The sequence below is a fragment of the Nyctibius grandis genome, chromosome 24, assembly GCF_013368605.1.
Source record: "Nyctibius grandis isolate bNycGra1 chromosome 24, bNycGra1.pri, whole genome shotgun sequence".
NCBI lineage: Eukaryota > Metazoa > Chordata > Aves > Nyctibiiformes > Nyctibiidae > Nyctibius > Nyctibius grandis.
Window position 1 is genome coordinate 1,169,927 of NC_090681.1, and position 15,928 is coordinate 1,185,854.

The 15,928-nt window shown below is 40.6% G+C and overlaps 1 protein-coding gene across 1 annotated transcript; it reads left to right on the plus strand.

Moving 5' to 3' along the window:
* Nucleotides 1-583: 583 nt before the first annotated feature.
* Nucleotides 584-15,928, plus strand: CLSPN (claspin). Its single transcript, XM_068417854.1, has 25 exons — nucleotides 584-658; nucleotides 1,460-1,589; nucleotides 2,130-2,593; nucleotides 3,366-3,533; nucleotides 3,896-3,985; nucleotides 4,232-4,304; nucleotides 4,839-4,947; nucleotides 5,611-6,167; nucleotides 6,582-6,773; nucleotides 7,290-7,477; nucleotides 8,024-8,226; nucleotides 8,543-8,607; nucleotides 8,973-9,175; nucleotides 9,659-9,819; nucleotides 9,916-10,142; nucleotides 10,380-10,494; nucleotides 11,208-11,289; nucleotides 11,615-11,709; nucleotides 12,343-12,507; nucleotides 12,600-12,721; nucleotides 12,986-13,113; nucleotides 13,206-13,302; nucleotides 13,977-14,059; nucleotides 14,265-14,426; nucleotides 14,636-15,928. Exons 1-25 carry the CDS (start codon nucleotides 635-637, stop codon nucleotides 14,747-14,749), a joined length of 4,017 nt encoding a protein of 1,338 aa, XP_068273955.1. The 5' UTR covers nucleotides 584-634; the 3' UTR covers nucleotides 14,750-15,928.

Consider the following 15,928-nt stretch of genomic DNA (forward strand, 5'->3'; position numbering starts at 1 on the left):
CCAATCACAAGGGGAAGGCTTTTGTGCTCCCACTAGCAAATGTCTGCAAGACGCCCGGGAGCAGGTCTGCGGCCCCCACAGGTGACGCAGCCCCAGGCACTGCTGTTAGCTCACACTGGCTGAGGAGGCAGGGCCCAGCTGCCCTCACAGCACAGGCCCTGGTAGGACACGGCCCAGCCCAAGCTCTGTGGGGCCAGCGTACCTCAGGAAAGCCGGGCCTGTAGACTCCTGCTACACTCGCGCAGCCTAGTGCCGCACCAGGAGGGCTGTGCACACCTGCTCGCGCCCACCAGGCCCCCGGGGTCCGGGCACAAGCCCAGGGCCTCCAGCCGCCCTCAGCCGCCCCCACACGGCCCCCACCACCAGAGCGCTCTACCCGCCTATAGTGAGGGCGCTGCCACAGGGCGGCCTTATAAGGCGTGCGGGTGGCCTCGAAGCGCGAGCAGTGATTGGGCCAGGGGGAGAGGGCGGGGCTACGGGGAACAATCCCCCAATAAAAAGGCGAGGGGCTGGGCGGGGCAGCCCTGGGCAGCCATTGGCTGTCTCCGTGGCTGGGCGGGGCTGAGGCAGCGCGCGAAGACTCGAAGCGGTTTCCTGTGCGGCGGGAGCGCTGGGGCTGTGGCGGGCCGAGGCCATGGCGGCGGCGGCCCCCGCTGAGGTGAGTCCTACAGCTCCGCGCAACCGGCTGGCTGACGGTGGCTGCGATCCGCGACCTGTCAGCGGCCTTGGGGCTGCTCTGGCCGTGGAGCGGTGGAGGGCTGGGAGAGAGAGCGAGGGGCAGCGAGCGAGCGAGCTGGTGGTGGTGGTGGCGGCAGTAACGGCAGCGATAGTTCCTCAGCCGCTTGTGAGGCCGGGCGGCACCGCGCCGTCACCGGGCTCGCTCCGCTCTTCGCAGACTACCCTTCCCAGCATGCCCGGCGGCTCGCCCTTCCGCCTTGCCGCCGCGGAGCCTGCTGGGAAGGCTGCGCTCGGCCTATCCTCATGGGCGCGGGGCATGCCGGGAAGGCGGTGCGGGCACGGGCCGTGGGCGCGGGGCATGCTGGGAAGGCGGAGCGGGCACGGGCGGGCGCGGGGCATGCCGGGAGGGGCCCCACACGGGTGCCTCTGGTTCCTATTTAATTAATTTATGTGAAATGCCGGTATGGGAGAATAAAATTTTATGTTTCTTATTGTTCTTTTAATTCTAATGGTTTTGAATAATAATCAGTGGAGATCAGCCAGTATGTTGATGCTCTTTTTTCCTGTGCACAAGCTCACCTTTAAATACTAATAAAAGTTGATTTAATGTACTCTCCCTTCACGTAAATACCAATTAATTCTTAAAATATAGTGATAAAGTATGTGTCTATAATTGTGTGTAAGGGGTTAGCCATGGTTTTGGAATGAAGTTAGACACCAAGAGTCATTACTACATGAACAACACTTATCACAGGAAGGAAAATTTCATTTTGCTTTGTAGTTTCCATTAGAAGATTTGAATTCAGACTTGCAGAAAACCCTTGATGGTGACTCTGACAGCGGACAGGGCAGCTGTGGAACAGTCTCTCCTGGTCACATCAGCAAGGAGACAGCGTCTCTTGATGACAGAGGTCTGTAATATTTCCATGAATTGTGCCTCGTGGTCATTGCCTTCAATGTTGTCATTGCTTGACCTGTAGGAATCCCAGCTGCCTTTTTTGTTGCTTGGAATGTGAGCAGACACCTGTAAATCTCTGAAAAGTGTTTTTTGAGGTACAGACAGGGAAATAGTAAATGGGATGTGAGTGTCTTAATTGCTCATTTCCTTTCTTTTTATGATTTGTTTAACCTATGTACTTGCTTATTTACTTACTGTGTGTTTTATTACAATTTCAAGGCAAGTTGCTAATTATCAGTGAAAGATTTTCAGCTTTGCCTTTTTTTTTTAAAGGTTAAAAACCTGTAACATCAGCTTGGGTCAATTATGTACTGCACTACAGCAGAAATGGATTTTGAAAACTTGAGTTCAAGCTAATTTGCTATAGATGTTGACATCTGTGAAATTTAACAGATATGTAACTTTCTGTTTAACTGGTTGTTTGTTAATTAACCTGTGGAATTTTCCTCTCTGTGGCACACATAATTTATTTTCTTTTGATATACTTTGTTAGATTCAGAGGAAGAGATTTTTGTATGTAAAAAAGCAAAAAGCAAGAAGGTGCTTCAGGACAGTGAGAGCGAAGATGGAGAGGATGGTGGCTCTTCTGTGCAGAACGATACTCTGGGTGGAGACAAGGAAAATGGAGAGGAAAAAGAAAATGTCCCTGTCCAGAGGAACAAGAAATCTCGTCGGATTCGCCAAGGTCTGCTAGATAGTGATGACAGTGACACTGGTGACCGATTGCAGATTGAAAACCTTGAAACAAGCAGAAAGCCTGGCTTGCCTGAGAATGAGTTGGAAGAGGAGAGACCCCTAAAATCTGGGAAGAAGTACAGACAACATAAACAACATAAACATGGTTTTGAAGAAGAGACAGCAAAAAAAGCTGTCGGAAAATCAAGACGAAGAAAGGAGAAGGAGAGAAGAATTGAGTCCATTAAACAGCTGAAAAAAGAAAAGAAGCCTAGAGCAGAGGTATATATTTTGGCAGAAAGTCTCAGATGTTTTCTCAACTAACCTAAATTTGTGGGCAGCCATGGTGATCAAGGCCATTAGCAATTAAACCCAGGGCAGCTGCCCCAGGCTGGCCCACAGGTGTATTCTATAACAGTAATGTCAGGTTCACTACAAAAGGGAGGGCTTGCTGGGCAGGGGTGGGTTCTTTTTTGTTCTGTCCTATTCTGCCTTCGGTCTTTCTTCTTCTCAACAATTGGTGTCTCTGGAGTGACTTGCCACCACGCTGTGGGCTAAGTATAATTTTGTGTGTTTTGTATTACCATTGATATTTGTTTTCTTATTTTATTAAATCTGTTTAAATTTTAACCCCCAAGTCTCCCTCCTTTTCCCCATTCCCTTTCTTGGTTGGGGAAGAGACATTGGGTGATAGAATAACTGCTTATTGTCTAGCCCCAGGTGCAGGCTAAACGAAGACACTGCTTTGGAGGTTGCATATTGTTTATAAAATGTGTATTTCAAGTGTTAATTTATTCTCTCTGAGCCATTTTGGTCTTCAGTAATTACTGAAATTCACTGCTTATCATAGACATGGGAAACACTGCTCCATGAATTACCTGGTCAGCTTTGCAGTGCTGTAAAGTGAATATGACTGGCTTACAGGACACACAAGATGCTAGATTAAAGGTGGCATGTACTTCTAACTTCTTTGACAATAATCTTAAATTAATGTCAGAAGACTGGAGGGGACCATCTGAAATTAATTACACAAATAGTTTATTCTTATGGCAAGCAGGTAGATGGTGGTGAAAGGTATCCTTTTAACGACAGCGGATGTCTTCTTGATAACAAAGAACTTTTTGATAATGGCTTAGAAGAGGAAAACGATTGCCTCCCAGAGGATGAAGAGTCGATAGAATCAATACGAGCGGCAGTGAAAAATAAAATAAAAAAATACAAGGTAACATTTCATAGTGATACAAGTTTATTGGTTAATAGTGGGAAGTATTGTACCTGAGTGTGTACTAAAACTCTTCTTGACAATGGTGCACTTCTGCTATGACAGAGGGGAGAATAGTTCTCTGTTTTTGCTCTTAAAGATAGAGGGTTGTTGTCCTGGAAAGTTATAAAGATAATGCTATAGTAGGAGTTTTGGAAATCTACCATAAGTATTATGTGGGATTTGTGTTGGTTTAAGAGAATACTTGCTGGTTTTCTGACCAGTGATGATTCTGTACAATTATTTTTCAATTGTGAGTTGTTTGCCATTGGTACTGCCTGTGTATCTAGACAAATAAATGAGTCTCTCTTTATGCACTGTAGAACAAAGAACAGTTTTCTGAGGGTGAAGGCTACAAACATGGATTTGATGAGGAGAACGAGGAACCTGTATTAAAAGAACCGAAAAGGAAGGTGAAGTAGTATCCTTTTTAAAGCTACTTTTTAAAGCTCTCTGTTGTTTGTGGTAGTGACTCAAATGTTTTTTGTATGCACACTGTCCAATGTTTTGTTGATTTGCTATTTTTAAGCTTTTTTTAACTGGCTGCTTTATTCTGACTACTTTCTGTTTGAAAGGGAAAAATAAGCTATTTAGAAAGTATAGCTAGAGTCCCATATTTTGTTTTCTGACTTCAGAAGCTTTTCTTTTCTTTCATTAAGGAGCGGAAAGCAGCAAGGTTAAGTAAAGAAGCCATTAAACAGCTACACAGTGAAACCCAACGACTTATTAGAGGTAAAAGTTAAATTCTTTGTATGTAGAGTGGTGAAAACTATTTAAAAATTGAAGGGAGAAATTGAAAGAATTTAGCTGAAAGGTTAGAGCCTTCTTTCACCTAGCATTGGTTATTTAGGGTGAAAAGGTGCAAGACCATTTTTATTCAAGGATGTGTTAAAAGATGTCTTTGTAACTAATGAAAAAAAATTGTGCAAACACTTGAGCCTGTAAACTTGTGTAAAGTTACTGCAGTATTTAGAGAGTTTGATAGGCATGTAATAAAATTGAAAGTGGTCCTGCCATTCTGATATTAACATCACAGTTCATTTCCTGATGAATCCATGGACATGTTGCAAGTATGGTCTTCAAGACTGTTGCTGTTGGAACTCCTTCCCAAACAGCCGTGTTTGCTGTATTTAAGCTGTGCTGTTTGGGGCTAGTTAGATGTCTTTGCTGCAAAATACTTGTGTCAAGCTTCTTTGAATTTCAAAGATATCAAATAAATGCCTCGGATGACTTTTTAAATTTTCTCTCGTCTCCTTTCTCTGGTAGAATCGTCTGTGTCTCTCCCATATCACGTGCCTGAGACCAAAAGCATTCATGACTTCTTCAAGCGTAGACCTCGACCAGTATGTCAAGGAAATGCCATGGCATTGCTGAAGTAAGGACTTAAACCTTCCTCATATTTTTTTCATGAATTTTGAGGATATCCTAGCTTTGCTTTTGAGGATAACCAGACTTTTGCATGCTAGAGGCATACACACTTGCTCTGTGTACAGTGACAACTTTTTTTCTGGTTTAATTTTAGCTGTTGCTTTGGCTGGAAAGTTTTATTAAGAAACTTTCTCAGGCTCCTTTAATTCTGTGAACACCTGGAAATTTAGAGTATGTCACTGTTACCATGAGGCAATGCTGCACTCAATGCAGTCCTACTATTGAAGTAATCAGGGCCTTGTAGTAACTCCAGATGAAGTAACATGCTGATGCAAAGTTACTTTAATGTGGTTTAGACTGGACCACAACATTTTACTTGGACTATTTCTGCTTTTGAGTAGTGTGTAGTAAAATACTTACACTACTGTAGTCACAAAATCTCTCAGGAATTTTATACTGTGTTAATGTAACTAACTAGTACAAACTCTTAACGCTACTTTTGCTTCCTTATCTCCTCAGAATGAAGTTTTCCAGACTTCTGTCCTTCACCTCTTCGCACACGTTAATGACAACAATTACAAAATGATTTATTTCTCTCTGAGTTTGTTCTCAACCCCTTCTCCCCTTTCATAATAGCCATGGGTGATATATTTCTTTCTGCCTTTGTTAGGTCCACTAAATACCAGCTGTCGCTAAATGAAGAGTCTGCAGACACTAAGAACTTGAGCACGGATTGCAAGGATGGGCAAACAGAAGGTGATCAAGCAGCAGCTAATGAACCAGAAACAAGCCTTGGCAGAGATGTTGCTACTACTGTGACCAAGCCTCTCGCTGATCTGGGGAAGAACTTGACAGAAGACTGTGCTGAAATGCCCAGGCAGGACAGTGATGATTCTGGTACAGTTAAGACTGTAACAGCTGATAATAATACAGGAGAACAGCAGCACTCTAACTTCTTAAGCACTGATTGTAGTGAACAAAAAGAGAATGAAATTTCTTTAGCAGTTGGAGGAGATGCCCTTCAGCAAAGAGACGAAACAGCGCCAGACTTACAATGTGAAAAAAGCAATCAAGAAGTGGGGCCTGCATTGGTGGCACAGCCTGAAAAAGTGAGGAAGTCCAAGCTGGATAAACTTCGTGAACTGGGAATAGACCTGTCCATCAAGCCAAGAATCTGCTCTGGCAATGAATCCTTTATAAACCTCGATGAATCTGATTCAAATAAAGGTATCACTTTTATTGTTGTAAGCCTGTCAGAGCTGTCCAAGTGAGCAGAGTTAATCTGACCTTAACTGGAAGATCTCTGAGAAACGTTTAGGTGGTAGAACAGTCAGGCATGAGTGGAACTGAACTGAGGTCTTGTGGGTAAATCATAGTCAATGGTAAGGTCATTTAATATTAGCTAATCTCAACTAAGTACAAATTACAGCAAAAATATTCTGTAATGGTTTATTGTTTTATTAGTCAAATAGAATGGTTTTGCAAGTATTTTAATTTTAAAGATTTTGAGTTTTTAACTAACTTCCTTTGAAAAAAAATTCTCAAGACCTGCTCTTGATACAACACTAACACTCAATGCTTTTAAATGCTATCAAATTAATTGAATTTGCATTTTAAAATTTAATTAATATGTGTTTAAAGAATTGGAAGCCTTGAAAGCACGTTTCTTGAAGCACACTCTTCGAACGGCAAAATCCAAAGTTGAGCGGACCATAAACATGAACATTATTCGTAAAGAGACAACATCTGAAGGGAAAGAGGAACTGAAAGCAGATGTGGTACCAGCAGTGTTAGCTGCAGAGAGCCTGGATGAAACAGTCCACACAAAGCCAGGTTGGTTTGGGAGAAGAAGTGATGATGATTGAATTGGAAAACACTTTGTCTTTTTTTTCCTCTCTCATTCCCCCTTTCCCAATGCTGCCCTATGAAATACCGATGAAGGGATCTTCATCTGTGAAATTAGTAGGTACGTTCCCTCTAGTGGATAGCCTTTCTCTAAAAGAGAATCTTGATTCTTTTTGATTCAATTGGATGCTCTTGTTCCCAAAAGACGCAGTGGAGAAGCAGACCCTGTTCTCATTCAGAGTGCTGCACTGGTGTGTGTAATTTATGGATAATGAGGAATCTTGATAATTCATGAGGCTGTGTGGTGTCCATAACTGCGCTCACTGAAACTAACTGCTCTGGCTCTTACAGCTGGCAGATCAATTCATAAAAACATTTAAAAACAAGAAATTTTTTAATTCCCTTTTCATGTATGTAGTTACATGAGATTGAATGCTTGAAAGCAGTGAAGTTAAGGATTCACTATAGTACATCTAATATATTAATTTATTCATTTCTACCCAGGTGAAAAGCTACAAGTGCTGAAGGCTAAACTCCAGGAGGCCATGAAACTCCGCAGGACTGAGGAACGCCAAAAGCGGCAAGCATTGTTTAAACTGGATAATGAGGACATGTTGGAGGAAGAAGAGGAGGAGGAGGAAGAGGAAGAGATGACAGATGAATCTGAGGAAGAGGAAGAAAGCAATCATGAGGTCTGTGTGCAACATGTTTACATAACCTAGCCAGCTTCTCAATTCTGTGGTTTCTACCCAATGAAATTAGACTTTTGTACACTATTAATATTAGGGAAATTGTCAAGAATTCTTCCTAGAAGCTAAAAAATTGCTACAGTTAGCATGTTCAGCGTTTGGATTGTCTAAAACTGAATTTATTAGTATTTTATTTATTTGTCTAAACAGTATTTTAAAAACAATATAAATGTATAAAAGATTCTGGTGCCACTTTCTCTTTTTATATGTCCTTGGCTCAATGCTAGCAGGGGACAAACTGAGGTCACCTGCCTGATCTGGGGTAGGGTTTGCCATGGCCTTCCCTTTTTAAAAAGGATCAGAATACCTTGGCTGTCCCAAGCACCTCTGTCAGTTGTCTCAGAGTGGAATAGGTGCATGTAAGAACTGGGAATGTCACTCAGCTTCATCCTCTGTATGTTAAAACATTCTCTTGAAAAGTATGCAAGGAAGCTGACAGATCAAAGCAGTAATCACCATCTCTCTGCTATGTTGGGGGGTGGTTTTCAGAATGTGGAATTTCTGCTTGACGAAGCAGAGGAAGATAATGAAGATACAGAAGAGAAACACGTTGAAGATGGTGATAAAGAAACCGACAAAGAATCAATTGATGGAGAAAAGCTGGAGAAATCTGTGCACTGTGATTCTGTTCCCAAACCACCTTCAACAGAGTCTACATTGATGCTTTTTAAGGACAGCTCCTCAAAAATGGGGTAAATAAACCAAGATTTAAAAATGGTGCCTGAGCAATTTTAAATTCGATCAATACACATAGATGTTTTGATTTAAAGTACTTTTTATAAGTATTTTTTTCTGTCTTGTTCCAGTAGTCATATGTGCATTCATGCATATCTTCTTTAAAAAAACTTAATGACTGAAATTGTTGTTTGGTGGAATAATCTGTTTATTAATCAAGGTGTACTAGATGTATTTTTGTGTGTTACCTTGGTTTTTTGCAATTAGGTTTGACAGACAATAGCAATTCATCTTGTATATATTGGCAAATACATTTTATTTAATGAATTGCAGATATTCTCTTCCTGATGAGAAACTTGAAATGGAAGAAGCTGCAGATAAAGGACCTACCAAGTTAGGTAAAGTAGAACTATTATCGTAGGCAGCATTTTTTTCCCATGGCACACATAGAAGTTTCTGTTTGAGATTGGTGTTCAATATTTTAGTTATTTCATCACCTGTATAGTTATACAGTGTGATTATAAAAGTTTAGAGGAAAATAAAAATAAAATTACTGGAAAAATATAGAAACAGTCAGAAATCAATAAGATGAAATTCAGTAAAAAAATGTACTGCGCATCCTCTATGAAAGAGATCCAACATAAAGGCAAAATAATGACTTTTTAGCAAGGTGTCAGTGTTGCAAAATAGTACCTTGAGGTTTTACTGGATTGAAAAAAAAAAGAAATTAAGCACTGTATTTACATATTTATTTTCTTTTCAGAGGATGATGATTCATTTTCTCTACCTACACCAGCAAAAGAGAATAGCCATAACAGCAGCTTTGAGCTGATTGGCTCCATGATTCCATCATATCAGCCCTCTAACAAACACATGTCACGTGGAGGGAACTCATCTGCAGCTGGAGGCTTCAGGTCACCTTCCCCAGGCTTTTTCAAAACAAGCTTTGTCAGCTCTGCTTCCAAGGTAAGGTTCTCAGTCCTGTTCCTGTCGTATATTAACACAGTGGGTAGTGAATCAATGTATTTTATCCTGACTGTCATATCTATCAAAAAAATAACACCAGAAGAAGGCATGTAGCCAAATGCTTTCATAGGAGTAAGATTTCAGAAAAGCAAACTGTCCCTGGAGTTTAAAATGTCTCTGCATTGGAATGGATAAAAATGACATTATAAAAACTTATATTCTAAAACATCAAAGAAAACATGCTATAACTGGTTTTGATATCTAAAATATGTACATTGTAAATATTTTTTTTAAGCATAGTTACGTGGGCTTACACATAGGATGTCAGTGAACTCCTGTGATTTATCAGAGCAGTGTGGACATACTCGACACCTGCGTGGTGTTAATCCTTTAAAATAGCTGAAATGTTTTATCCCATTCTTGCTTTTGACTGCTAGGCTTGCAAAACAAATAACTCGTGTATTTTTACGTTCCTTTGACTAGAGCTCAGGAAAGGCGTCTGAGCCCTCTCTTCCCATAGAAGATTCCCAGGACCTGTATAATACCTCTCCTGAGCCTAAGAGTTTGTTTCCAGGGGCTGGGGAGTCACACTTCCAGTTTTCTCTGGAAGATGACACTCAGAGCCAGCTGCTTGATGCAGATGGGTAAGTGATAGGTGTAAAGGATGACATTTTGTGCCATTTAACAGAAGTAGAACATACAGATGAGCAAGAATTTTCTAACTACGGGCTTTCTTTCAGGTTCTTGAATGTTGGACAACATAGGAATAAATACCAGTCCTCAAAGCATCAGCTGACTCTGGCTAGTATGGATGAGAATGCCATGGATGCCAATATGGATGAATTACTGGACTTGTGTTCTGGACAGTTTAGCAGTCAAGCTGAACATGTGCCAAGTACCAGCAGCAATAAGAAGCAGAACATGGAAGAATTGCTTAATCTTTGTTCTGGAAAATTTGTGTCTCAGAGTATGTCCTGAATTCTGTTTTCAGCTTTGCTGGTTACTTGATTTATAAGCTTTATACTAAGGCACCTTTTAGGTCTGGGCACTAATGCGGAATGTGGAACTTTGAGTTTTCAGAGAGCTCTAACACTTTGTTGCTTTTGTGGGAGCATGCAAAGTGTCATTTCTAGGATGCTCTCTGACATTTTAAGAGTAGAAATATATCTGTCTAATAAGTTGCCATCTTTAATACTTTTTGTAGCAGGTTCTCCAACATGGGCATCTTCGGTATCTTCCAAGGCAGAAAAAGACAGTGACATAGAAGATCCAATGGCAGAAGCTCTAGCGCTCTGTTCAGGCTCCTTTCCCACAGACAGGTTAGCACTGCTCTTCCTAAAATTTACAAAAGTTTATAGTGGTAGCTGTCTTGTTTCGCTCTTAATGTGTTTTCTTATTTGACATCAAGATGCTGTAAGCAGAGGTGTGGTCTGTTTTGGAGGTGAAGGGGAGGAATATTGCACATTGCTCAGCAATCACTCTCTAAATTGGCAGCATATACTGTTTCCCACAGCTACTGTGAAGGAAAATTCTTCTTTGTCTTTCACTGATAGTGAAAGATGTGTTGAAGAACTTTCATGAAACTGAGAAAAGGTTGTTAGAATGTAGGACTTTTGGGTTCTGTTCTGGGCTGTTGCCAGGCTACAGGAACCGTAACCAAATGTTGGCACTTGCATTTTCTCTATTGGTTAAACTGGAAAGGTGCACGGCTGCCTGACAAAAGGATAATGAGGCTTAACAAATGAGAATGTTAGGGGGGGTACAAGAGGAATTTTAGAGTGAAACAAACTCAGGATTTAATACTTGCCCCATGGTTTCTGCAAGTGAAGACCTGAGGTATTAAAACCTCAATGCTAATGGGGACTTTGGGCATTTAAAGCTAAATGCTGTTGAGAGACTGTAGCTCTTTGAACACTCACAGATAATCACCTGAGACCAGCTATCATGAAGGTTGAAATATTGCCTTGAATTATTGTGAAGCCATCGTGGGAGGTGAAATGAAAACGTGAATTTTTCATTTACTTTCCCCTAGGGAAGAGGAGGATGAGGAGGAGCAAGAAGAACTTGGTGAATTTCAGCTTTTAACAGATGATAATGCCTTTGATAGTGAAGAGGTACGAACTGATGGAGCAAAGCATCTGTAGCATTCTGACGAAGAGAACTCCATTTATCTACTTAGTTTTTTAATATAACCATTGATGCAAAGTATTGTGAGTTCCAGAACAAGCTACTAGAACATTTAAGAGTAATGTTTGGATCATTTAAAATCTCTCCTTAATATTATGATATACTGGATAAAGCATCTTAGCATAGCAAATCCTCTGAAAAATCTGTGGTGGTTTAGTCTGTGTTTATTGATTGAAGAACAGAAGGAGCTGTCACTACAAAGCAATCCACTTTTAGAAATTCCTTAATTTCTGAAAACTTTTTCTTTGACAGGATGAAAAAAGTGGAGATAGTGACGCTGAAGGAGCAGAAATGAATGATGAAGAAGAAGAACTGCTGAGACACAGACAGGGCTTGAAGAAAAAACTGTAAGTACATGTTTTTTGTATCACAATTGCCAGACAGAATATAATATTAATGGCACTAGAAATTTAGTCTATCATTATTCCCTCCCCAGCATTAGTAGCTAATGTTTATATAGTGTTGGCTGTGGCTGCTTTTTTCCTTTGGTGCTGTCGCATTGCATGAGTTTAACTATGTTGCTGGTGGGTTATAGAGGATTTCCATTATAATTTTCATTATAGATGGAAATCAAAAGGCCACAATGATTGCAATGCAATGTTCATATGGTCCATTCTGTGATTTGTTTGACCAAAAATTGCAGGAGTGCAGGGGTATTGCTGCCATTCCTCATGTCTTGAGATCCTTATTTGTTCTAGTAAGTAAAACATCCAGTTGGCAGTTAGCATTGCCATCACATTTGGTAAGCACCCGGCAAGGAATCTGGTGGATGATAATAATTTGGGGTTTGTATTTTGGCAGGCTCTGTACGGAAATGTGCAAGAACTCAAGTCTTAGTCCTTTAAAAAATAAAGATGAATCCTAATTTCTCATTTAGGATATGTGTTAATTTTATGTCAAAAGATAAATCTTGATTTCAGAAGATTTGTGTGGTGATTATTGATCTACCAAACTGAACTCTTTTTAACGTTCTTTTATAGAAAACTGCAGGATTTCCTGGAAGATGAGGCAGAGCTGTCAGGGAGTGATGTGGGAAGCGAGGATGAATATGATGGTGAAGACCTGAACGAATATGAAGAAGAGATTAATGATGAGGAACTCCCTAATGAAGTGGAATTAGAAAATCAAGTACAGAAATTACACATGTCAGTGACAGTATTAGTGTATATTTGTGTGTGAGAAGTCATGGCTCTTGGGTATAACCTGGTCTAACCCTCTTTTTCTCCTGTGTTGATAGGAAGGCAATGCTGGATGATGACAAGCGTCAGTTACGCTTGTACCAGGAGCGATACCTCATTGATGGCGACCTGCATAGCGATGGGCCTGGCAGAGTGAGGAGATTCAGATGGAAAAACATAGGTGCCCTTCTGATCCATAATTGATAGATGGTGCCTTTCTGATCTGTAGTTAATAGATGGGGGTGAAGGCTTGGAAACAGAGTGCTTGTGTACGAAATAGCACTTAGTAGTCCTTCAGAAGTAAATAAAGTCTTTCAGAAATAAACTGGGTTGGGGGGGTTCTGGTTTTGGGTTCTTTGTTTTGTTTTGGGTTTTTTTTTTTTTTTACTAGTCTGCATATTTTATGCCTCTTAAAATTGATAGCTATTTTTTTTTCTTTGTCTAGATTATGCTTCACAGATTGACTTATTTCAGAGAGATTCAGATAATGATGATGAAAATGAACAGTTTGATGAGACAGAAGCAAAATGGAGGAAAGAGCGATTTGAGCGAGAACAGTGGCTTCGTGAGCAGGTAACAGCTTCAAGGAAATGAAATGCTGAATGAAATGTTCATTCTTAATAAGACCTTTTTCAGTTTTACAAAGTCTCTTCTCTCTGCTACAGAAGGAAAAAAATAAAGAGGAGGAGGAAGAAATCGGTGAAGACAGCCAGTTCATGAAACTAGCAAAAAAAGTAACTGCTAAGTCCCTTCAGAAGAAAGGTAAGCTTGCTTTTTATTGAAGTGACAATCAAATAAGAGAAAGTAAGTTTAACTTCCTGTCATCACTCATGGTCTCCCGTGAAGCAGGCCATGGATCAGAAAACTCCAGTGTCTAGTTTTCTTACACCAGTCTGAGCTTGTGTCTTCCAGAACTTGAAAAGCTAAATGTATAACAGCATTGAAAACATGCAGCTGCAAGGTTGATGATAATTGTGTGTATTTACTTAATAAAACAGTATGCTACTTCTTGAAAAAAATGTTGTAGAGTGGAAATAAATCCCTCTACATCTTTGTTTAGTCTTTCATTCTTCATTTGCTTGACTTTAACTCGCGAGGTAGACTATAAATGTCATTCAGCCTAGCAGCTTCTTCAAATATTAGCTACTTAAGGAAAAACTATGTAATGTGAAAATAAATTTAAGTTTTCCTTGGTTGCAGCAAAAACATGACTCCAAGTGTGCAAAGCTGTTTCAACACCAAATTTCCCTTCTGACTGATAGAACTAATTGCCAGAGTCATCCATCAGTTATATGGCTCATAGTATAATTTGATGCAGATTTTTTCTTGCCTACAGTGTTTAGTCTGTTATCAATTCTAAATTCTTCAGTTTGATATAAAATTATATTCTCTCAAATGAAGTTCAGAGACTGACGTTCTCCTCTTTGCCCCTCTAGCAAGCCCAGCAGTGGTGGTACCAGACACACCGCTATTACCCAGGAACCCCTTTGAAGCGTTCAGACCTGCCAGTGACGTCCAGGTTGGTGATGGCTCTGAAAAATGGTGTTTCCAGAGTGCACCTGTAGAACGCAGCAGTCAGCTGACCCTAGATTCTGGCCATTTCTGGTTTGTAGGGTAGTGAGTAACATTTTAGTAGGGAGTAGTCTTTTCTCTTGAGAGTAACCTACTAACAGAGCTGTCTTGTTCATGTGAGTGGTTTAACACAGCGTTTCTTTGTTCTTCAGATAAAAAATGGGTCTCTCTTGAACAGGCCTAAAGCTGTCCTTCAGAAACTAGCAGCAATGTCAGATCTTAATCCAAATGCACCTCGAAATTCAAGGAATTTTGTCTTTCATACACTTTCCCCAGACAAGAGTGAAGAGGCAAAGGAGAAATCAAAACTTCAGGTAAAGATTTGTGTGGCACGTGCTGCCAGTTGTGCAGATTATTTAATGTACAGGCACTAAGCACTGCCAAGTAGTTAAGAGTGTTGCTGTTTTAAATGTTCTCTATGATTTCCTAATATGTGCTCTCACGCCAAATAATTCTATGATAATTCAGAATTCAAACTTTTTGGAGATTTTGTGTATTCTTAATGTACCCTACTCCTCTGTAGGTGAAGAAAAGAGGTCCTACTGCAGTGATAACATCTCTGGCCAAGCGGCCCAGGGTAGACAGCACAGAGGAAACGAGTCAAAGCCGAAGCATATTCCAGTACTTGGAGAGCTGAATATTTCTGTCTAGGACCAGGGGTTGTATCTCCCCTCTTTGCCAGTTACGGTTTGTTTTGCAAATCTGCCAGCAATCATCAGGAAGGTAAACAAACTGCTGTACGTTCTCGTGCTGACACTTAATTCACAAGTTCCAGTAACTTCCAGGCAATGGTCTTGTTTGTTCCCCTTTGTTTTTTCTCAGTGCTCCGTGGCAAATGAGAGCACAAAATCCATGCTTGGTTTGGAATGACACGCTGACTTGGTCTTTGCCAAGCATTAAGAAAACTTACACTACTGCACAGGGTCCTCACAGAACCTCACATGTTTCAGTGGTATCAGTTCCATCTGAAAATAGCATTTGTGTGACAGGTATGACGCAGAAATGCAGCAGTTAGCTTAAAGCACAGCTGAAGGAGGTATTTCTGCAGTTTTGGGTAAGAAGAAAGCAGTGTTGGCTGTGGCAGGACATCTGTTGTTTACACTTGCAGTATGAAGGTAGCTATGGCTTCCTCCAGTGTCCTATTTTCTCTAATGTTAAGCATTTATCAGCTTGACATTTTTAGGAGCTCTAATTTATATTTGAAATGTATACTTTTAAAAAAGGTCCCAGTCTTTTATGAGGCAGTATGATATGGATTTCTTTCCAAGTTTTTATTAGTCTTTATATTCTTACACGTGCATATGAATGTGTGTGCGTGGAGAGGGAAGAATGTGAATAACAAATGTGGGAGAGGAAAAGGAGGTGTGTTGGGGTTTTTTATTTGTTTTTTTAGGAGGGAGTTGTTTGGTTTGGTTTGCCCAACTGAATACTCTCTTAAATCATCCATTCCGTTGTTTTCATGCAAGCTGCACTCATCCAAGGGAAACTATCCATTTCTGCACAGCTAGAAAGGCCTCCTCTAGAATGAGGAGATGAGACGATAAGGAACCATCACTCACAACTAGTCTAAATAGTATAAAAGAAACTTGAGGCAGAATATACAACATTTCTGATTATATGTTGAATGTGTTAAAGTAGAGGCCAGGTGATGGTAAGACAGTGGCCTCCTCTGTAAGAGGAAACATCTTTCTAGGACCTGATGTCACATACGTAGGTTGCCGACTCTGTCGGAGGAGTATCCTGAACTGTAAATTTTGTAACATCACAAGCATACACCTGGTGTGCTACATGTAAAATATTTTACTGTATATTATGT